Source organism: Felis catus, chromosome B3 (genome assembly GCF_018350175.1).
Source record: "Felis catus isolate Fca126 chromosome B3, F.catus_Fca126_mat1.0, whole genome shotgun sequence".
Classification (NCBI taxonomy): domain Eukaryota; kingdom Metazoa; phylum Chordata; class Mammalia; order Carnivora; family Felidae; genus Felis; species Felis catus.
This window is the reverse complement of record NC_058373.1, coordinates 131,680,472-131,704,017: the sequence shown is the minus strand read 5'-3', so window position 1 is coordinate 131,704,017 and position 23,546 is coordinate 131,680,472. Positions and strand designations below refer to the sequence as shown.

At 45.7% G+C, this 23,546-nt stretch overlaps 1 protein-coding gene across 3 annotated transcripts in view; it reads left to right on the top strand.

Moving 5' to 3' along the window:
- Positions 1–23,546, top strand: part of KCNK10 (potassium two pore domain channel subfamily K member 10) — a 130,159-nt gene that overhangs the window by 56,568 nt on the left and 50,045 nt on the right. For all 3 annotated transcript variants that reach the window (XM_019833446.3, XM_003987901.6, XM_023255918.2), the window contains exons 2-3: positions 2,445–2,779; positions 23,203–23,320. In XM_019833446.3, coding sequence (XP_019689005.1) covers positions 2,555–2,779; positions 23,203–23,320 — 343 coding nt within the window. In that variant the 5' untranslated portion in view covers positions 2,445–2,554. The remainder of the gene's footprint in view (positions 1–2,444; positions 2,780–23,202; positions 23,321–23,546) is intronic.

Here is a 23,546-nt window from a genome sequence, read left to right as displayed (position 1 = left end):
GTTCCAAACCGGTCTCATTGGGCCAAAATTAAGGTGTGGGCAGGGTGGGATCCTTCTGGAGCCTCTAGGGAAGAGTCTGTTCCTTGTCTCTTCCAGCTTCTAGGAGCTGATTCCATCCCTTGGCTTGTGACCTCTGCTTCTGTCTTTACATGTCTTTCTCTGACTGTCCTGCCTCCCTCTTAGAAGGAAATTTGTGATTATATTGGGCCCACCCAGATAATCTAGGATAATTCCCTATCTCTAGATTTTTAACTTAATCACATTTGCAAAGTTCCTTTCCTGTTGTAAGGTAACACAGGCATAGGGCCCAGGGATTAGGATGTGGACATCTTTGGGGGCCATTACTCCACTGTCCACAGAGGCCGCAGGAGGAAAGGGGAGGAAGTGCTTCCGGAAGTGGTATTTGACCCCAGATTTGTCAAAGGTGGGTGAGATTGGAAGCAGGGAGGTCACTTAGGCGGCTGCTGGATTGGTTCAAGCAAGATGAGTTAAGGTTGGTAGTCCTAGGAATGGTGAGAGGCGCAAGGGACTGAGATACAGTGGGGAGGTTGAATGAATGGGAAACGTGGGGGCAAGGCTGAAAGCAAGCTGCCCAAGACAAGACGCACCTCAGTATCAACAAGGGCTAGTAGGAACCTGGAAGTAGTGTTTTGGGGGAAGGATTAGCAAGAACATAATGCCCACAGTGCTGATCCTAATTCTTAAATCTTTCAATCAGAGATTCCAGGCAGTTTTGGGTTCAGTAAGTCAGAAGGAAATGTAACATTTTATTTGCAGCGATTATATACGATTATCAACAATAATGATTTTATTTGCTAGAATAAGATACAATAAAAGGTTGATTGCTTGGTTTTCAAGAGAAAAGCTGATTTTGAGGCCCTAGGAGGAAAGGCAGATGTTTACAGACCTAGATTCCTGGAGGTGGCCACCCTTCTGGCCAGGCATTGTCAGGGTCATTGGTGCTGTGAACAGGCAGGGACATCCCCGTGCTTTTATTTATCTTGAGTTCCCCAAGGCAGGGACTGAGCAGTGAGCTCTCTTGAGTGGGATTGTTGGCCCCACTTAGGTAATTAGGGTTGTCATCTCCTAATACCTTATTTACACAACAGCCAGGCTGCACTATGGCAGAGGCTATAATAAGCATTAGTATAATGAGGGCAGAACAAAATCGAAGTGCACTGTCTGCTCACTGCTGCACAAGACAGATTTCTGAAATGCATGATAGCATTACATGTGCAACGCTACCCTGTTCCTCCTGCCATTCCAGAAAAGCCTCCAGCTTAACATATTTATTTCCAAGGTAACGAAATTGCCCTAACAGAGACCAGGGACCTTTGAGAATTCGATGTGTTCTCAACACGAGGGGAAATTTCTTTTCCAATGGCTTCTTTTTGGAGGAAAATAGAAGAAAAATTCTATTACTAATAGATCAGGAGTGATTACATCTAAGTCGCTGAATTTTCTATTGAGAAATGTACTTCAAATCTATTTCTTCTTTTTTTAGGAAACGAAATTTATTGGCATAAAAACATCACTCATTATTCCTTCCCTCATTCTACTCCGTCTTTTTTTTTTTTTTTTCCCCACTTTGGTAGTCTTCTGAAACCCAAACCTTTTTTTTTTTACCGTGTCTGAGGTTTTTTTTTTAATTTTTTTCAATATTTTCTATTTATTTTTGAGACAGAGAGAGGCAGAGCATAAGCAAGGGAGGGGCAGAGAGAGAGGGAGACACAGAATCTGAAGCAGGCTCCAGGCTCTGAGCTGTTAGCACAGAGCCTGACGCGGGGCTCGAACTCACAGACCGTGAAATCATGACCTGAGCCGAAGTCAGATGCTTAACCGACTGAGCCACCCAGGCACCCCTACCGTGTCTGAGTTTTGACTTGTTTCCCTGATGCCAAGCTCACCCTTCTTTGTTTTGTGACCATGACCCTGGACGAAAGGGACTTTGAAACTCGCTAGATGTTAGTCTCTCCTCTGCTCTTGGTTATCACCCGGTCCTCAGTATGTGGCCAGAGTCGTTGGGCGTCCATCTCCGATTTATTTCCTCTCCAAGTTGAATAATACGTCTGTATTTCAAATATGGTGGTTTGTCATTTATCTTATATCTTATATATCGTTTAACCAAGGAAGCTAAGGCAAGAGCTGAAGTATAAATCACGGGCTTTCAGAATTGGACCTTGTAGAGAAATATAAGCATTTCAAACTCAATTAATACTATTTTTTTTTTAAAACCAGAACTCCTGGTGCCCATTTTTCAAGAACTCACACAGGCGCCTCGCAACTGATCAGGTTCCCTCCCTGCCGGCTTGGGGAGCCGGTTTGTGATCCTCACGTTTGAAAGCTGGCTTGAGAAAGACATCTGTGCTTTGCTTCTGCCAAGTTCTGTGTCTTGTATTCATAAACAAACTCTCTCTCCCCCTGTCCTCCACCCTGTTTCTCAGTGGCCGTTCCAGCAGCGGCACCCCCGGTGTGCCAGCCCAAGGGTGCCACTAGCGGGCACCACGCGGCCCCGCGCCTGTCCGTCTCCTCCCGAGCCACGGTGGTAGCCAGAATGGAAGGCGCCCCCCAGGGGGGCCTGCAGACCGTCATGAAGTGGAAAACGGTCGTTGCCATCTTTGTGGTCGTGGTGGTCTACCTCGTCACGGGCGGTCTGGTCTTCCGGGCGCTGGAACAGCCCTTCGAGAGCAGCCAGAAGAACACCATCGCCTTGGAGAAGGCAGAATTCCTGCGGGATCATGTCTGCGTGAGCCCACAGGAGCTGGAGACGCTGATCCAGGTGAGCAGGGGGTGAGTCAGCCATAGGATAGACTGTGGGGAGAAGGGACAGCGTTGGTTCTGTCCTTGGAGCTCACCGAGTTTCGCCTTTGGTTGAGATGCTCCTGACGGTCAGGGTGGTCTTCTCCGGGGAGGCGACCTGTGAGCTGAGACCTCCAAGGAGCCAGAGAGTAAGGCACGTGATGATCAGGGGGAAGAGGGAACATGCGTGCCACAGCCTTGATGCCCTGACGCGTGATGAGTGGGCTCTGTTTCGCATCACCTGCTTTTGGAGGAGGTGGCCGGAGGCAGCGGCAGGCAAAAAGGCTTTGGTTTTTCCAATTCATTCCACCTATGTGTACTGATTAACTTCCTGATTCTGAAGTCTGCGTGAGCTGCTGGGCTAAGAGGGTGTCCTAGGTGCCACAGAAAGAATTTTAAACAAGCAGCGTTGTATTAACCTATCTCAAGTCAGTGAAAGTGGAGTAAAGACCACCAGAGGTGGCATGAGAGGCTGTTGGTGACTTGGGAGGGCCATTGTGGTGGATTTATGGGGATACAATAAAGACAGCAGTAATAGGAATAATCAAGATTACTGTTTTTGAACTTTATTGTATCAGGCACCGTGCTAAGGCCCTTGCATAGCTTGGGTATTAAGAAAATAGCACCCATAAAAAGATGGAGGCAGAGAACTTTGAGCTACCACCTAGAGAAGCGAGGCAGTGAAAGCAGGGGTGGGGGTGGCCTCGGCAGGGGTGAACTTGGCCATGGGAGGGCCATGGGAGACAGAGAGTCCTCTCAGGTGGAATGATGGGAGGAAGTGAAACAGGAGGCTTCAGAAGTTTGTGAAGGGCAGAGAGTCAAGTCCCAGAGGGAGGAAATGAAATGGTCGGGGGCCCGGTTGGAGGGTTCCACCATGCGGGAGATGGAGGGTGGATGGCTTCCTTGGAGGTTGAAAATTGATTTCCTATCCTGTATACCCTCCTGAACCAGGAAGAGTAGGTCCTGGTGGATGGCGGTGACATTCATGGAGGCAAGGGAGAGTCACGTCTTTCCAGGGCTTCTAAAGTTTGCAAGGCAGAGGGATGGAAAAGATGGCTCCCACAACTCCTTCTGCTCTGGGATTATCTGCATTAAATTCTAAGGGTTACTGCAATCCAGGATATTGCAGGATTTGCAAGACTGGCCTGGCTCATTCTTTTCTTTTCTTTTCTCTTTTCTTTTCTCTTTTCTTTTCTTTTCTTTTCTTTTCTTTTCTCTTTTCTTTTCTTTTCCTTTTCCTTTTCTTCTTTCATTCTTTCTTTCTTCCTTTCTTTCTCTTTCTTTCTTTCTTTCTTTCTTTCTTTCTTTCTTTCTTTCTTTCTTTCTAACTGCACTGATAGGGTAAAGGAATTTGGGGGCTACCTATGATCTGGAACCTTCATAGCAATTATATTCCTTTAAAGAAATTTTGATAATCTGACTTGATTCTTCAATACCTAGAAATACACATTCTCTCCCCACCTCCCCCTCTGGGAATAAATATGATTTCATACCTGTGTTCCTATAATTTTTATGAAAAAAAAACCTGTCAAATCTAAGGGTGGTGTTTTATATTACTTTCTTGGATAGCTTTGTCTTTGTTTTCTTCTTTTGTGAAAAAACGCCATCAAGTTTGTGGTGATGAGAGTGTGGTACTAATCTGTGCTGGATTTAAGGCCTAGAATGCCATAGAAAAAGGGGGAAACAATTCTGGAGTAATTTTAAGTAAGAATGGGATTATACTTGTTGTGATGAGACCCTTTTTATTTAGCTGCAATACATATAAATGGTGGTCTGAATTGAATCTAGATTCATGCTTGAATTTTCCTTCCATAGACAGTGAGATCTTGGGGAAAAAGGTCATGTCACATTATCTTTGCATCAACGGATGCATCCGAAGTTGGATGCTTAATGGACTGAGCAACCCAGACACCCCTCATCCATGCATTCTTTAACTTGCTATTGAACGCCTGTTGTATCAGGTAACATGCTAGGTGCTGGGGATAGAAAAGGTGAAAATAAAACACACCGTGAGCAAGTTACTAACCTCTCTGAGATCCAGTTTCATTATCAATAAAATGTGCCTAAAATCCCTCCCCCCTGGGGTGTTGAGAGGATTAAATTCTATGACTCACTGAGAAGGGCTTTGCACGTGGTGAGTGCTCAGAAAACACGATTGCTATTGCTGCTGCCACTGCTGCTTGTAGGATTGCTCCAGGAGCTTAGAGTTTCAGGCAGTGGCACCGTTTCTTTAAAGTTTTTATTTTAATTCCTGTTAGTTAACGTACGGTGTTGCATTAGTTTCAGGTGTACAATATGGAGATTCAACACTTCCATACATCCCCTGGTTCAGGCAGTGGTTCTTAATGGGGAGGGGGGTCTGCCCCCCAGATGACCTCTGACAATGTCTGGAGGCATTTTTGGTTGTCAAGTCTTGAGGCGGTGTTAGTAGGGTCTGGTGAGTAGAGACCAGAGAGGCTGCTGACATCCTGCAATGCACAGGACGGCCCTGGCCACAGCAAAGAATTATGCAGGCAGGTGTCAGCAGTGCCGAGGCAGAGAAACCCTGGAGGAAGAGGCACGTAACCCAACAACCGCAATTCACTGGAATGGAGCTATTATTTTTCCAGTTTTATGGCGATGTAATTGACATGCATCACTGTATAAGTTTGGATGTACAGAAGAATGGTTGGGAACATACATTCTGTAACGATTACCACTATGTTTGGTTGGCATCCATCACCTCATATAGCTACAATAAAGAAAAAAGGCAAAAAGAGAAAAAAAAATCTTCTCCTTGTGCTGAGGACCCTCGAGATTTGCTCTCTTAACACCTTTCCGATATATCACACTGCAGCGTTAGCTATGGTCATCATGCTGTACTTTTTGTCCTTACTACTTATGGATCTTATTTTAATTTTATTTTTTAACGTTTATTTATTTTTGAGAGAGAGAGAGAGAGAGGCAGAACATGAGCAGGGGAGGGGGCAGAGAGAGGGAGACACAGAATCCGAAGCAGGCTCCAGGCTCTGAGCTGTCAGCACAGAACCCGACGCGGGGCTCGAACCCACAAACCGTGAGATCATGCCCTGAGCTGAGGTCGGATGGTTAAGTGACTGAGCCACCCAGGTGCCCCTACTTAGGGATCTTATAACCGGAAGCTGATACTTTTTAACCACCTTCCTCCAGGCCCCCTCCCCCTCCCCTTGGCCTCTGATCTCTTTTTCTATGAATTTTTCTCTTAGATTCCACATATAAGTGAGGTCATACAGTATTTGTCTTTCTCTGTCTGACCTATTTTACTTAGCATAATGCCGTCCACTCGTGTTCCACTGTGTATATTATGTACCACAACTCCTTTATCTGCTCCTTTGTCGATGGACACTTAGGTGGTTTCCGGGTCTTGTCTACTGTAAATAATGCTGCCGTGAGCATGAGGTGCGTGTATTTTTTCAAGTTAGTGTTTTTGTGTTTTCTTGGACGTATTCCCAGAAGTGCAATTGCTGGATCATATGGTAGTTCTATTTTTAAGTTTTTGAGGAACCTCCATACTGTTTTCCAGAGTGGCGGCACTGATTTGCATTCCCACCAGCAGCGCGAGAGGGTTCCCCTTTCTCCACGTCCCTGCCAGCATTTGTTCTGTCTTGTCTTTTTATGACGGCCAGAATGGAGCTACTAGAAGTATATAAAAATGGGAGCCCCAGTGACGCAAACAGAGGTCAGGGAAGATTTTGTGGCTCTTTATCTCTTTTGGTCCCTATAACCGTTCTACAAGGATAGTCTTTTGTGCCCACAGAAACAGAGGCATCAGGCAGCGAGGTTGTGTGCTCAAGGTCACCCCGTTAGTAAGCAGAAGATCTAGGATTTACTCCTGGGCGGTCTGACCATGCATCCTAGGCTTTTAACCACCGCACATGCAAACAGAAACGTGGACTGTGGGAGGAGATCTGTTCCCTAGGTCATGGGTCAAGGGCACCCCAATGGTGAGTGTGGCCCGTTGAGGAAGCTGCAGGTGGTCAGTGTGGCCTGAGCTGAGAGGTGTAGGGAGGGGTGGTAGATAAGACTGGGGAGGCGAGTGGGGCTGGATTTGGGAGGTGCCCAGAGAGCCTTGCTGAGGAGTTAGACTTTCTGCCCTGGGAAGTGGGGAGTCACTGAAGAGTTTAAGCAAGGCAGTGACATGATGAAAATTTGCTGTTGGAAAAATAACTCTTCTAGCAAGGGGGACTTTGGGTGGGTGGAAGGAGAAATTGAAGGAAGGAAGACTCATAAGGAGACTATTAGAACATCATAAGTGAGACACAGATACTGAGATAACAGGGAAGGGGCCACGTTTTTTTTTTTTTTTTGACAGTTATAGCAAACTATTTCCTTTTTCTTTTAATATATGAAATTTATTGTCAAATTGATTTCCATACAACACCCAGTGCTCATCCCAAAAGATGCCCTCTTCAATACCCATCACCCATGGAAGGGGCCACGTTTAAGAGAGTCGGATGAAGAAAACTTGCAAATGACTCATTCCCCATTCAGCAGAGATTTCTGGAGTGCCTGCTCAGTGCTCCTTGTTCAAGCAGAGGCTGCGTGGGCAGCATAGCGTGGCAGTAAGCACCCAGACTCTGCAGTTTCCCTTCCTGTGTTAAATCTCTTTCCCGCTTCCCGGCCAGGTGACTTGGGAAATAGGGGAGTCACCCCGGGGCCTCACCTTCCCGTCTGTAAAATGGAGAGAGTGGTATTAGTGTCCACCTGTTTGGGTCGTATGAATAGTAAACAAAAAGTTCAGTTACTTGCAGCTGTTGTGATTGCTACTATTTCTTTGTTCGGGAAGGAAGAAAAAAGCCAGAAAGCCCCTGAAGTATGTGCATCCTGGGATCCTCCTAAGGGAAAAGAGAAGAAAGCTCCTAAAAGGCCCTCCGGGGTTTCGATCCTAAATTTTGTCATTGACAAATTTTCTCAATGTGCTTCTACTGTTGAAGTGTGAAGTCACCTTCGCAGAAATTGCTCTGTGAGTGCCGGGTTGGGTTGCTAACACCGAGGGGCTGTGTCTTTGTGGCCTGAGCTCAGGGAGGAAGTGGACCAGTTTCCTATTCCATTTAGAGGGTTTACCGGGGCCATCTAGATCCGCGTCTTTATCCCGAGCCGTGGTGGGGACACTGATCACTGTCTGCCCCTCCTCCATGGTTCCTCCTGTAGTTTAAGAAACATTCCAGAGAACCTCAGGGTCCCAGAAGACTCAGGCAGCCCCCAAGGCTGGCACAGGTCAGTGGAACAATAGGGTGGCCATCATTCCAAGGTGTGACTGAGTGAAGGGGTGGGTGTCATCTGTACCTGACTGCTGTTTACCCCTAGTGAGGCGTGTGGATCTTTCTAGTTTGATGCCCTGGGGCAAGCCACTTAACCAGAGCTGGGCCTCAGGGGTTCCACCCAGAGGGGACACATAAGAGCCATCCATCTTTAGACTCTCGCCCCCGAGGCGACGCGAGGGAGTCTGCAGATGACAGTAACAGAGAGATCTCCTGCAGAGCTGTCGAGGTAATGAAAAATGGCTACCACTTATTGGTGGTTTTCTTTCCTCTAGGCACTCTTCTAAGTGCTTCCAGGTCTGAGTTCATTTAACCCTTGCAATAAGCCTACAGATAGGGTTGCACTGCCGTCATTGCATTTTATGGATGAGAAAATTAATTCTAAGAAGTAACTGGTTCAAGGTAAGTCACAGCCAATGCATGGTTAAACTGGGATTTGAGCCTTGGGATACCTGACTCCAGAGCCCGTAGGTCTAGCCATTGGGCTATGCTGCTCAACTTGCATCAACGGTGAGTATCCCCCTATAGCACATCTGGGCCTTTTCTGAAAGCTTTTACCCCCAAGGAAAATACTGGAGGAAAAGGAGAAATTTTTAAGGAGACCTGGGCTATCTGACCTGGCACTATAGCTTTACACGTGTGGACTATATTGTATTTTCAAAGAAGGGGGTGTCAAAGAGGGGAAGGAGTATGGGCCTGAAAGTCAGGTAGACTTGGTCCCTCACCCCAATGAACCTAAGTCTTCTCCTCCTACAAAAGGGTGGGACAGTCCCTCTCATTCAGAAGCTGAAGAGGGAAGGAGGTAACCCACTCAGAGCACCCAGCAGAGTGCCTGGCATATAGCTGGTGTCCAGGAAACATTATTTCCTTGAACTTGATTTGATAGCCACCCCATCCTAAGAATCTCTTTATCCTCAGTGCTCTCCTATGCCTCCGTTGCTTATGTCCCTGACGCCAATACAATTGTCTTAGAAGCTTCTGTCATGGCTAGTCTCGGAGAAAGCAAGAACACCTTCGTCTTCTGTAAACCTCAAAGAATAAAATCATGAGGTGGCTTCCCTGACTGATGGGGAACCACACCCCAGCCTGGGTGAGTGATGATACGTGGCAGTTGGTTTTCAGGCTGTGAATTCTTAGATGTTTTAAGACTTTGCAGGTCTCCAGAGTAGCTAGTGGGGTCTCATGGCTATTTTCTCTCCAGGTAGTAGCCACGAGGGAGAGGTGTTTCACAGGAGTGGGTGTAGTATTGGATGAAATGACCACCAGGGAGGACCCGGGATGTTCCATTGTAAGGGTCTTGTAGTGCAGGCAACAAGGATTCCTCTCTCACTGGAGGGGTCCCCTGGGGACAGCTCGTATAACGTCTCTGACCCCCCCACCCTGCCCCGCACCCCCTAATCCCCACCCCACCCCCCACCCCAGTGATTACACTACCTTGATGCTGGGAGGTGGACATTTTTCCTGGCATCCTTCAGTCCTTGCTTGGGCAAGTTGCTTAACTTCTCAGAACCGTCTTGACCTCAGAATGGGTACTTCCTAGTCATGATGGTCTCTTTATCTGAAGCAAACCTGAAGCTCTCAACTGTCAGCCAGGTCTGGAATTTCCTGGAAGTATGAGCCTTTGTGGGTGGGGGTCCCCTCTCATCCTGCTATATCTTCCCTTCCCCACTTGGACTGGTGCAGGACTTTTTACGTTAGTCAACAGGACCTCTGCCACTGGTTTTCCCTTTATGATCTCTTAGGGATTTTTATCCTTTGCTAATAAGTGATTAGAGTGTTAGATACTTTGCTCAGGACTCTGGCCTACTGACTCATTTTACTAGCTCTGCTCTTTGGGCCTGACTCCACCATGATTTGGTGGGACATGATTTCCTTTAAGGTACAAGAGGCTGCAGGAGAGGACGGGGTGCTGTGTCGTGTCCTGGGCGTGGACCTTTAATGCTGCCATGGTAACCAAAGCCGCTATTCTGCAGATAAGGGCGGGCCAGAGATCAGGAGCTGCCAAACTGTTTTCTCCAGGAGCAGGAGATGTTAGTTAATTTGCATGAGCCATGAACATTTCCCAAGGCTGTGACATTTACCATTCCCTTCTTTCAAGCTCGAAATCCCTTACTCCATTACTCATTCATTCATTCATTCATTCATTCAACAAATTTACTGATTTCCTGCTGTGCGCCAACTTCAGTGCTAAGTCCTGGGGACATAATGGTGAATAAAAGGTGGACGTAGTCCCTGACCTCTTGGAGCTTATAACTAGGATGACCGAACATCCCAGTTTTCGTGGTTCTGGAATAATAATAGCATCTCTGTCTCTGTCACAAGTATCCTGGTTTGAAAGATAAATCATATGGCTACCCTACTGATAGGTAGTAGGGGAGGCAAATCTTGTGCGTGTGACCACACAAATTAGTATAAATAAAACCGCCATGAGTGAATGCTGCAGACGGGATGGAGCCGTGGGGCATGTGAGCAGGAGGTCTGACACAGGGGGCACGGGGAGTCCAGGTGGGGCAGCTGAGTGCCAAGGCCCTGTGGTGGAAGGGTGCCCGGGGTGTCTTGGGACTTGAGAGAAGAGGAGCATTTATGGCTGGAGGGGAGTTAGCAAGGTAGGAGTTTGGTAGGAGGTTGGACTGGGAGCAGGGGCAAGGGGAGCAAACCGCGTGGGGCCTGATGTTGGACTTTATCCTGAGCGCACTGGGAAGCTGTGGCCGTGTTTCAGGCAGCAGGGTGACATGATGTGATCAGTCACCAGTTTGCCATTTGGGTCCCTTATCTCGATCCAAAGGGTTGCAGTGGCAGTCAAAGAGCTGGTTTTAAATCATTCATTCATCCATTCATTCATTCATTTAGTAACTACACATTCGCAGAGTACCAACTATGGCACTCTGCTAAGGGTTACGCTTTGGATTTCTGAATCATTTGCCTTCAGAGGTGCCCAAACTCAAGTCTTCAGGGAGGCCGTCGTGTACCCTCCATGGCGTGAGGTGCTCTGCTTGGCCCTGTAGCATCAATCACTCACATTTGCCTCCACGCTTAATAGACTCTACTGAGTGACTACTGTCTTTCTCATCCGTCTCCTTCCCACAGCTCTAAGGTCTTCCAGGTTGAGTCTGTGTCTTTTATCCTTATGTCGCTCATGCCTGGCACAAGTAGCTGGCCCACAGAAGATGCTCAAGGCTTGAGGAATGAAAGAATAGGGATTTTCATATCTGTTTTGGAGACCAAGAGCCCTTCATTTCAAACCTTCACAGAAGCGAAGCAGAAAATTTGTTTCTGGGCAATAGAAGCCCTTTCTTTTCAGCCTTGTTGTCAAGAGTACTTCTCTTAAAGCATCTTCCTGTCTTTTTTTCCTGCATGAGCAGATTCCCTTGGTGTCCATAACCTCCAAAGTTTACATATTTAGGAATGCAGCGATTTAAGAGAAGCGTGGCACTGGAGACACCGATTCAGCAGTCCGCGGAAATCCGTGCTGTGAATCAGAGAGCAGAGCCAGCTAAGCCTTGTCCTTCCCCGCCCTGGGCCATCACTTCTTCCAAGCAGCTTTTGGGCAAGAAGTTTAGGCCACAGCTGAGGCAGCAGGTGACCTCTGCTGAGTGCGGGTTTGGGTCCTTTGTGCCCAAGGACGCAGCCCTGACAAATTGAAGTGACTCCTCCTGGCGGGTGTCCCGAAGTCAGAGGCACTGCCATTTCTCCAGTGAAGCAGTCATACACAAGATTGTTCAGTGCACGCAGAGTTGGGCCTGCAGCCCCTGGCCTGTCTCTACAGGCCTCCACTTCATTATTATTATTGTTTCCATCCCGGAGGTTGTGATTCCATCAGTGTTTAGTGAAGTCCTGAAGCTTTTAAGCCAGAAATTAAAGAGCTAATGGAAATTGGCATGCTACTGGAAAAATGAATTTGCAAATGAGGATTGTGTTCCAAAAAAAAAAAAAAAAAAAAAACTCCCATAAAAATAAAACAAAAACCCAGCAATGAGTGGTACGGCATCCACGTTTCTGTACAAATGTGCATGTGTCTGCTTCTCGTTTAAAGTGAAGAGAAAATCTTATTTAACGAGATTTTGATGGTGTGCGGCTCATTTAATTATTTTCATTATTTATAATCAGATGTATTCATTTAGATAACTAATATTTACTGAATGCTTGTCACGAAGCAGGTGCTGTGTTAGACTCTTGTGATTAGAAAACAAATAACAGGGGCGCCTGGGTGGCTCAGTCGGTTAAGCGTCCGACTTCGGCTCAGGTCATGATCTCGCGGTTCATGAGTTCAAGCCCTGCGTCAGGCTCTGTGCTGACCGCTCAGAGCCTGGAGCCTGTTTCAGATTCTGTATCTCCCTCTCTCTCTGACCCTCCCCTGTTCATGCTCTGTCTCTCTCTCTGTCTCAAAAATAAATAAACGTTAAAAAAATATTAAAAAAAATAGAAAAAGAAAACAAATAACAGAAGATGCAAGATGGCTACTCCCTGTCCTCCAGAAGCTCCCAGTCTGGTATTAATTGTATCATTAGCTAACACTTGCACGGTGTCTACTGAGGCCAGGCACTGCTGTAAATACTTTATCATTTAATGTTGACATGATCCTTTGAGGTGAGGGTAAGAAACTGACGGGAGGAGTTAAGTAACTTGCCCAAGCTTGACTGAGAGGTAGAACTGGGATCTGGAGACGGGGAGTCTGGCCCCAGAATCTGTGCTTTTTAAAAAAATTTTTTTAAAAAATGTTTATTTATTTTTGAGAGAAAGAGAGGCACAGCATGAATGGGGGAGGGGTAGAGAGAGAGGGAGACACAGAATCCGAAGCAGGCTCCGGGCTCTGAGCTATCAGCACAGAGCCCAACATGGGGCTCGAACCCACAAATCGTGAGATCATGACCTGAGCCAAAGTCAGACACTTAACTGACTGAGCCACCCAGGCACCTCCAGTATCTGTGCTTTTTAACCACAATGTTCTACTAATGGTCAGGGAGACCAACTTGTCTTGATAGTTGGAATCCAGTATGGCCATTGCTGGAAGATAAGGAAACATTTGGGCCCTTATTCACAGAGCAGGAGTCTATGTCTCAACCTGTGGGACCCTCAAAAGGACCTTCATTCACCTGTGAGGACGGCAGAGGGTCATGATTACCTGTTGGTTGTGCTCTAGAGAGACGTTGTGTCTTCACATAAAGGTATTGAGGCTGGGTCAGGTGTATTCTGTTTAAAACCAAAGTACATGAGTTGTCATTCAGATCTGTGGTGAAGAGTAACTTCTTAGTCTTTGCTGAGAACAAGGAAATTCCTTTCCTTCTCAGTGGACAGAAGAGATGGAAATCTTGCTGACGCCAGGTTAACTTTATGGAGTAAGTGAGGAGTTAACCTTTCATTCTTTGAGAAATGAGGACCAGATCACAAATTCTTCTCTATATTGTCCTATTTCATGTGGGAGAAAGTGACTTAGCAGATGAGCTTTAGAAAAATGTTTGCACAGTGGACAGAGAGGTGTCTGTGGGAGACAGGAGAAGGCATAGTTGAAGGAGTGTGCCTTTAACCAGTCCTGGCTCTGCCACTTACCAGCTACTACAACTGTGGCCAAGTTACTTTTGCTTTCTCTTGTCTCATTTAGACAAGAGATGGAATTAATAACATGACTTTTTAACAGGGTTTTTGTGAGGGGTGAATAAGAGAAGAAGGTGCATTTCAAATGCTGGCTACTATGATTATTTTTGTGAGTATTCTAGAGCTTTCTCCAAAGTCTCTGGGATTGTCTCCACTTCCTTCTTGTTCCCAGATCAAATCATGCTCATTAGACACTGGTGCTGGTTTTAGGTGCTGGCATGTTGTCTACAGAGGCACGGGAAATGAAGTATTAATTTGGGATTCATATTGAACACTCAAGAGCAAGGAAGAGTCTAAGTCAATAGCTACAATGAAAACAAGATAGCAGAAGCATCTCTCTTTCATGATGTTATGAATCATCTCTTAGATTTCAGGGTCTCTTGAATGCCATAGTAATGGAAGGAATTAGCTCACGTTGCTGTGAATCCGAATTCCTGGAGTTCTTCTGTAGCCCAGTAAATTCCCCCTCCCCACCTCTGAAATTGTGGACGGACTCATGTTTGATAGGAATGATCTCAAGTGCAGAGAGAATGGGGCATATGTCAAACATTCTCTGCCAGACCAGTGTGACTTTTGAGTATCACTTGGAAAATTGGTTACTGAGTCTGTACAGGATGAGTCCAAACTGGGATGAAAGGGTGACAGTTCGTCAGGAAGCTTATTGATCTTATTGGAGCATAGATGATACTCTACTTCCTCATGAGCTTGCTTTTCTCATGGTTTTAAAATTTCTCTTATTTCATCCTCTCATGTAGTCAGAGAGAGAGAGAGAGACAGAGACAGAGACAGAGAAAGAGAGAAAATTGATTCTACATTGTAAGGCACAATTTGGAAGGTAAAAGAGACCCCCAAATATGGCTTGATCCCACATGACAATATATAGATAGATTAGTCATTAGTGTATAGCCAGACGCTAATGAATTGAGTTTTAGAACATTACCCCCACCAAAGAATTAAGTAGTGGTAGCAAGAAAGTTACTTATCTAAGACCATAGGCTCTGGGTGTACGGTCCAGTTAATTCAGATTTGCTCTTTTATTCTCTAAACAGATTCTCTACTGTTCTCTCCGTTCTGCAGGTGGCCTTCACTTTAGATTTATAACCAGGCTGTAAAGTGTTGATGAAAGCTTGCTGTCGGGGACCCGAGGAAGGGCTAATATTTGCACGTAACTTGATACTTAGGATGGCAGGAAAATAAACATCGTCGTAATATTCACCAAGGCGCAGAAGGTGCCTCTCTCTTTTTCTCTTTATGGTCTGGACATAAAAAGTTTTTGTGGGCATTTCTTTGTGGGAGATGCTGAGGTGGTATGGCTGTAGGATGGCCAGCACAGGCAGAGGGCCACGTTGACCATCCGCCAGGTGGGAGGGGAAGGCACAGGCATATCAGTCCCCTCTCCCTTCTCCCTCCACCTTTCATAGATGCTTGAGGGGTTCCAGCCTGGGTGGGATCCAGCCTGCTGTCTGCAAGGCAGGGAGCTGGGCCAAGAGGGTCCAGGAGGGGGAGAAAGAAGAACACCGAGGATGGAGAGAATCTTCCTTTCCGGCATTTAGGAAGCAATTCTGTTGGCAATTCTTAAAAAAAAAAAAAAAAAAATGTTTAAAAAAAATTTTTTTTTCAACGTTTATTTATTTTTGGGACAGAGAGAGACAGAGCATGAACGGGGGAGGGGCAGAGAGAGAGGGTGACACAGAATCGGAAACAGGCTCCAGGCTCTGAGCCATCAGCCCAGAGCCTGACGCGGGGCTCAAACTCACGGACCGTGAGATCGTGACCTGGCTGAAGTCGGACGCTTAACCGACTGCGCCACCCAGGCGCCCCATGTTTTTAAATGTTTATTTAGTTTTGAGAGAGAAGGGGAGGAGCAGAGAGAGAGGGAAACACAGAATCTGTAGCAGGCTCCAGTCTCTGCTCTGTCAGCACAGAGCCCAACGCGGGGCTCAAACTCGTGAACCATGAGATCACGACCTGAGGCAAAGTCAGACGCTTAACCAACTGAGCCACCCAGGTGCCCCTCCCATTGACAATTCTAATAGCAGCCACTGGCTCACTTTGCCGTGCCCTAGATGTGGGACCATGGTCGAGGTACTTCCCTCTTCTAAATCTCATGTGTCCCACATGAAGATAGTGATGCCTGTCTCACAGGATCATCATGAGGGTTAACTGAGTCACTCTGTGCACTAGTAAGTGCTCAGAAAGGATTCCTGCTATCATTAGTATTATTATATATGAAATGACAAGGCACACTTCTCAAAGTTTTCATACATTAAAAAAAAATCCTCTTTCCATAACTTGACTATTGTTGAAAGCACTGCTATAAACATTGGGGTACATGTGCCCCTATGAATCAGCACTCCTGTATCCTTTGGATAAATTCCTAGGAGTGCAATTTCTGGATCATAGGGTGGTTCTATTTTTTAATTTTTTGAGGAACCTCCACACTGTTTTCCAGAACGGCTGCACCAGCTTGCATTCCCACCAATGGTGTGATAGGGTTCCCATTTCTCCACATCTTCTCCAGAATCTGTTGTTTCCTGAGTTATTAATTATAGCTACTCTGACTGATGTGAGGTGGTATCTCAGGGTGGTTTTGATTTGTATTTCCCGGATGATGAGTGATGTTGAGCATCTTTTCATGTGTCTGTTGGCCATCTGGATGTCTTCTTTGGAAAAGTGTGTATTCATGTCTTCTGCCCATTTCTTCACTGGATTATTTGTTTTACGGGTGTTGAGTTTGGTAAGTTCTTTATAGATTTTGGATACTAACTCTTTATCCAATATGTCATTTGCAAATATCTTTTCCCATTCTGTCAGTTGCCTTTAGTTTTGTTGATTGTTTGCTTTGCTGTGCAGATGCTTTTTATCTTGATGAGGTTCCAATAGTTCATTTTGGAGACATGTCGAGCAAGAAATTGCTGCGGCTGAGGTCAAAGAGGTCATTGCCTGTTTTCTCTGCTAGGGTTTTGATGGTTTCCGGTCTCACATTTAGGTCTTTCATCCATTTTGAGTTTATTTTTGTGTATGGTGTAAGAAAGTGGTCTAATTTCATTCTTCTGCCTGTTGCTGTCCAGTTCTCCCAGCACTATTTGCTAAAGAGACTCTTTTTTCCATTGGATGCTCTTTCCTGCTTTGTCAAAGATTTGTCATAGCCAAATTATGGAAAGAGTCTAAATGTCCATCAACTGATGAGTGGATAAAGAAGATGTGGTTTATGTATACAATGGGATACTACTTGGCAATGAGAAAGAATGAAATCCTGCCATTTGCAGCAAGGTGGATGGAACTGGAAGGTAATATGTTAAGTGAAATAAGTCAGTCAGAGAAAGACAGATATCATACGTTTTCACTCATATGTGGAACTTGAGAAACTTAACAGAAGACCATGGGGGAAGGGAAGGGGAAAAAAATAGTTACAAACAGAGAGGGAGGGAGGCAAACCATAAGAGACTTAAATACAGAGAACAAACTGAGGGTTGATGGAGGAGGGTTGTGGGGGAGAGGGGGAAATGGGTGATGGGCATTGAGGAGGGCACTTGTTGGGATGAGCACTGGGTGTTGTATGTAAGCAATGAATCATGGGAATCTACCCCCAAAACCAAGAGCACACTGTATATATACACTGTATGTTAGCCAACTTGACAATGAATTATATTAAAAAAGAAAATCCTGACAGGGAAAGGCCCCTCACTTGATGGACGAGGAAACTGAGGCTCAGAGAAGCTGAGTAATGTGTAGAGGCTGAACGTTTGCCACTCGATCCACAGATTTGCTCTGTTGTGAGAGTAATAGGCCGATGGTGGTCGTACTGTCCACCTGGGTACTGAAGCAAAGGCTTCTTGGAATCCGCCGTAGAAGTGCCTTGCTGGGGGGCCGCTCCAGATCTCCTCTCCGGTACCCTCCCACTGTTTGAAATATTGTGGTGTGGCCTTGCCCTTGGATGTAAGACTGCCCCTTTCCTCGCACTAGCATATTCACTTCTGCTGCTGGGAAGTATTTATATGAGAATTGCTTCTGAAGCAGGAGAAATAAAAAGCAGCTGTGGCGAACAAATTAATACCACGCTTCCATTTCCTACCTGAGGCCCTTCCGCCGCAGCTGCGCAAGAACGTGGAGAGATGGGGCTGCCCTCTTGTTGGGGTTTTGAATCATTAGGGGCAATTTTGAGTCGTAACGAATGCGTTCTGCCAATTGCCTTTCTCTGCCTCACAGGGTTTGTGGCTTTCCTTCTGTCCATTAGTGGCTGAAAGTGTGCTCCCTTGTAATATATTTATGGAGTCACTTTTCATGCCCACCCCCTCATCCTGCCACAGCCTCTATCTAGCTAACTATCTACTTCGTAGACCCCTTTGCTGACCGTGCCCTCCTGGGACTAAGAATGTTGTAGACACAGAACCATCTTTGGGTTCTCAGACGAGGCCCTTTCCTTTTGTCCACGTGGTATAAGCTATTAGTAAAGTGACCATACGTCCTGCATTCGGTCTGTCTTTTGGTCCCACCATGATTATTAACAGAGCCCCTCTCTACTCGGCAAGTGTCCTGGGTTGGACTTAAGTCAGATGATCGCTCTGGCTGTTAGCGTCTGTGCGTATGGCACCCGTTGGCTGTATTCTTCAGCCAGAGTCTCAGACCAGCTGAGTCATGATTGCTCTGCCTTTGTTGGTTTTTCTTTTCGGTGCCACATAAGGAAACAGAAACAGATTATCTCACCGAGTACACAGATCATAGGAGAAAAGCCACAGACAGTTAGTGGTCTCCTGTGGGTCATCATTCATTCCGCTGTAGTGCTAACACTTGTGATGGTATCTTGCGCCTTCCAGAACAGTGATTTGTGCAGCCCAGCATTGCCTTATGGGTTACAGCCCCGGGGAAAGCTGGGGGGGGGGTACTTGCTGGGGGGGGGGCTTCCAAGGGCCATCTTTACCTCTTCCCTTCATATCAACCTCAGACCCCCCGCCTCACTTTCAGAGTGGCTGTGGTTTCTCTGTTATACCTTTCAGGTGGTCCTAATACATGGAGGGGCGGGGGTTAGGGGGGTGGGAGGATGGGGGAGAGACAGACCCTTATTTATTTGTTCTCCAGGTTTATTGAGATATGATTGACCTATAACATGTAAGTTTAAGGTGTATAATATATTGGTTTCATACATTTGTATGTTGCAAAATGATTACTACCGTGGAATTAGATTACACCTTCATCGTGTCACGTAATTAGCATTTCTTTTTTTGTGGTAATAGTACCTAAGATCTGCTCTCTTAGCAACTTTTAGGCATGTAATGCATTGTCACTAGCTGTGATTGCCACGCTGTGCATTAGATCCCCAGAATTTACTCATCTTGTTACTGACAGTTTGTACTCTTTGGCCAGCATCTCCCCATTCTCCCCACCACAGCCCCTGGCAACCACAATTCTACTTTTTAAGATCTTGCTTCCATGCAAGTTAGCTTCTCACCTTCTTCTTCTCTTTTAAAATCATCACTATATTTATTTTTGTTGGGTTACTTTCTTAGGTTTGTCTGCCTTTACAGAAGAAGTAAGTTGCATGGGCCTGAATTTATTACTTTAGTTTGTTCATTTATTATTGATTTGAGCGTTCACTCCTGAGTCGTTTGCTGGGTAGTTGGGTGGGTGCTGGAGATTCCAACTTAGAGGCTAAGAAGGAAATTCAAGGGGGAGTGGAATTAAATTTTAAAGTAATGCTCTCTTATCTAGAATACTCTTTCCCTGAAGCTTGAGGCTCTCATATCACATCTAGTGTAATTTTTTTTTTTTTTTTGATTCTCATAAGACCTCTCTGAACTTGATAGTGGTTGAACTTGTAAGTGAACACATGATGTGCATCGGGTCTGAGATTATGGCCTAACATGATGCTACTCTTGGTGACACGCCTCTACCGTGTGCCTGATCTTTTAAGTGAAACAGTACACAGCTCATATGCATGATTTCTTTATCTCTGTGCCCAGACTTTTCTAATGGCCTGGCTTAGCTTCACTTCTGCAGCCTGAACGCAGAGAAAAACGCAATGTGAAAACAAGCACATTTAATTTTAAAACGTTTCACTTGGGTTCAAACAGTTAAGATCATTAGAAAATACTTTAAAAATTAATAAAGTTAGAACTCTGCCCTCCATCAGAAACATTCTTGTTGAGTTAAAAATGATGCTATCGCTTCGAGTGATAGCAGTCTGTTTATACTGGGTTTTCTCTGTGTGCGGGGCGTGAGTTTGCCAATGCATTTTAATTCTGGTGCTTTGCTGGAGTCTCTCTGATTCACCAGATCTGGATGGGATAATCAAATCTTATTGCTGGCATTGGGGATTGTCCAAAGCCTCACCAAGGGCTTGGGGACTTGTTGGAGAACTTCTTTTTCTCCTTGCTCTGGTTCTAAGTCTTGTTCGGGCCCCACTGTGCCTTGTATTCAATTTCCTCAAAACCACTTCAAGGTATTTGCTTGTGTCGCCCACTTTAGTATAGATTTGGGAAAACGAGGGAGGGATTTACATCACATATATAAACAGAGTTAACGTTTGATACTGGATGGACCTGCTCTTGAGTGGCCCTGGCTTTGCTGTGGCTGAGCCCTGAACTCCCAGCATCAACTGACACTCCTTTCTCACCTTTTCTTTCTTGTCTTCCGGCTTTTTCAGGGCTTGCACCCTCTTTGTTCTGTCCTTTCCCTCTCAGGGTATAAAGTCAACCCGTCCCCATGTTTATTTATTTTTAAATTTTATTTTAAATGCAGAGCAGTTAAGATCTCACTGGTGCCAACAGCCAAATGCAGTTTGGTGCCTGCGTTTGTGTATTTAAGGATATAGTCTAATTAGAAATGATCCGTTGAGAGGTCCTTCTGCCTGAATTCTTGGGCAGTGGCCGTCTTCAGCCTCGTTTATGTCTTGGAGGTGAGCCTGGAGGTGAGCCTGGAGGTGGGGATAGGACTGCCATCTATAGAGGAAAAGGCCAGGTCCTGATTTGAATTCTGGCCTCACTTCCCGGCTGTGTAGCCTAGGACAAGTTACTTACCTTCCCTGAGCCTGGTTCCCTGTCTCTAATGTGGGGATGATGTTACTTTCTTGCACGTTGCAGAAAGGGTAAAACTGGATAACATCCAAGCAGCAGAAAGGATCAAGTGGAAAAACACCTCTGAAGCACCTGGCTGAAGGCACAAACTCAACAAATGTTCATTTCCTTCGCTTTCCACCGACAAACGCTTTCCTTGAGGGCTACATATGTAAACATTAAATATTTATCAATTGCATAATTCAAAAAAAATGAGACTTGAAAAGGAATCTTACTCTGGATGTTTTGATGAAACAAATAATCCTCCCCACTTGTCTTTGCGGCGAATCTGTACTTTTATACACAGCTTATGACATTTGTGTACATTTCTCGGCACAGTGAGACTTGATTGAACCCCGGCTCTCTCTGCAGCTTCATAGACGTTGCAAATACTCGGTGTTGACGGTGTGATCTGAGCCCATCTAAGTGACTGTGGCCTAGAGCTGCCCCCAAGGTGTGACTTGAGGGCAGACCTAGCAGAGCTGAATAGGTAACGAGGACATAAACACTAGCTAAGGCCTGGGGTTTGGTCGGACAGCACTCACACAAGCACAGTGAAAATGGATCTTTTACTAGCAGGAAGGAGTTGCCATGTGTCTTCCTCTGAAGCAGGACAGAGCCTAGCGTCTGGTGAATAAGTGATAGTTGTCAATTAGGTCACTTAGACATCAGCTAAGACAGCCTGTACACATCCCACACGGCCGGATTTTGAATCCTGGGGTGCCAGAAACAGCCTCCAGGGTAGGAGCTCGTGTTCTCAGGGGCAGGAAAGAATAACCTGGAGCAAAAGGGATTTTTTTCCCCCCTGTTGATCAGTCAGTTGTGTAGGGGTCTCGGCCAAATCTAGCCCACAGCCTGTTTTTGTATAACCCATGAGCAAAAGAATGGTTTTTGCATATTTAAAGCATCGTAAAAAGAAAAGAAGAACATGCAACAGAAACTGTATGTGGCCCACAAGGCCTAAGATATTTACTCTCGGGCCCTTTACAGAAAAAGGTTGCTGATCCCTGGCCTAGAGAGTCTGAAATACCTCAGATTAAGGAAGGCAGAATGTAATGACTGACTTTTTCAGTTGGTCTCATTTGTGGCAGACACTGTCTGCTTTAACAAAGCTTAACGGGCATTATTTAGGATAGATATAATCACATTTCAGTATTTAATTGGGTCCTGTTATCTCCCTATGGGGTATTCCAACTGGGTCCGTGGAACAGTGTCTCTGTTTGTTGTTCTAGAAGTAGCTCATATGTCTGTCAGCCCCGTCTGAAGGCTCCACCTCCTTACCACAGCTCACCTGTTCGAAGGTTCTTCCCACACTCTCCCTTGCCCTGAAAGGGATTGGCAGAGGCCAGCTCAGGAAGGATCGCTGGGGTATTTTCCACCCTATTCTACACATGCCGAGTCTCAGCGGGGGAGTGTGTGATCCAAAGCCAATAAAATATACGTGGCGCAGAAGTCTGAGCCTGGGAAGTGATTATCTGTGGGGGGCTCTGGTACATGGATGGAGCCTTCTGGAAGAAGTTGGATCTGGATTGGACTCTGCAGGATAGACACAACTGGGGGAGGGCATAAGCAAAGGCCCAGAGGTAGAAGGGAATGACTCATGGAGAGTCGTCCTGCCTCAGGTTGGAGGCTTTTCTAGTAGTGTGAGTTGAGGTTAGATCTTCGATGTGGCCAATGTATTGTGAATTTAAGGTGTGTGTGGCATTGCAGATCCTGTACCCAGCGAGGAGGAGTCACTGTCATTTATTTACAATAGGAGCTGTGTGTGTGTGTGTGTGTGTGTGGGTGGCAGGGTGGGGTAGAGGAATTGTCCAATGACAGGTGGGAAATTGGCTGCTGTTTCTTACCCCCTGACTCGGTGCTGGGCACTGGGCTGAGTGTATCATATGAACCATCTCATTCAATCCTCACAACTCTGTAGGGAAAGGTATTATTATCCCCAGTTTGCAAATGAGGACATTTGGGTTTACAAAGGTTAAAATAACTTGTGCACGGTTCTGAAGTTAAGAGTGGGTAGAGCCATGGCGGTCTGACTTGGAGCCCAAGCTCTGACCTCCTGCCATCCTGAAGCCAGCTCAGTGTAAAACATTGTAACGAAACAGAAACGGGAAGAGTGAACAGCAACTAAAAATTCTGCCCTCCAGGAATGACATTTTGGGTGACAGTCCTTCTAGACATCTATGTGTATGCAATAGACAGGTATGCACTTTGCATAATCCGTGCCTAGATTGTCTAAATCCTGTGCCTGCAAATTTTACATAAATGGCACCATACTCTATATCTTGTTTTCCCCACCTAACATTAATTTTCCAATTTTAATAAGTGGGTTTTTAGTATTTCATGTTATGTCTGCACCCGCATTCACGTGACCGGTCCCCTTTAGATCACTGCAATTTTTTGAGCAGGGAAAGAATTTGAGAGCTTTGGGGTTTTTTTAAAGCTTTTTAACTGAATTTCGTGCTTTCTTGCTTTCTTTGCAGCATGCCCTTGACGCTGATAATGCAGGAGTAAGTCCAATAGGAAACTCTTCCAACAACAGCAGTCACTGGGACCTTGGAAGTGCCTTTTTCTTTGCTGGAACTGTCATCACCACCATAGGTATTCATTCCTTTGCTAATATCTTTTTTTGGGGGGGCCCCGAGAAACGGCACTTAGTCAACATTTGGTCCTAGAATGCTGGCAGCTTGAGGCTCAAAGGAGGCTTATGAAACACTGCTGGATAAATGCAGTAGTTGTAGGGGCTTTCAATAAAAGGCAAAGCAGACTAAGGAATTTCATTTTTCAAAACGAGAGGCTAGGGAGCCTTTAGTTTGAAAGGACCTGA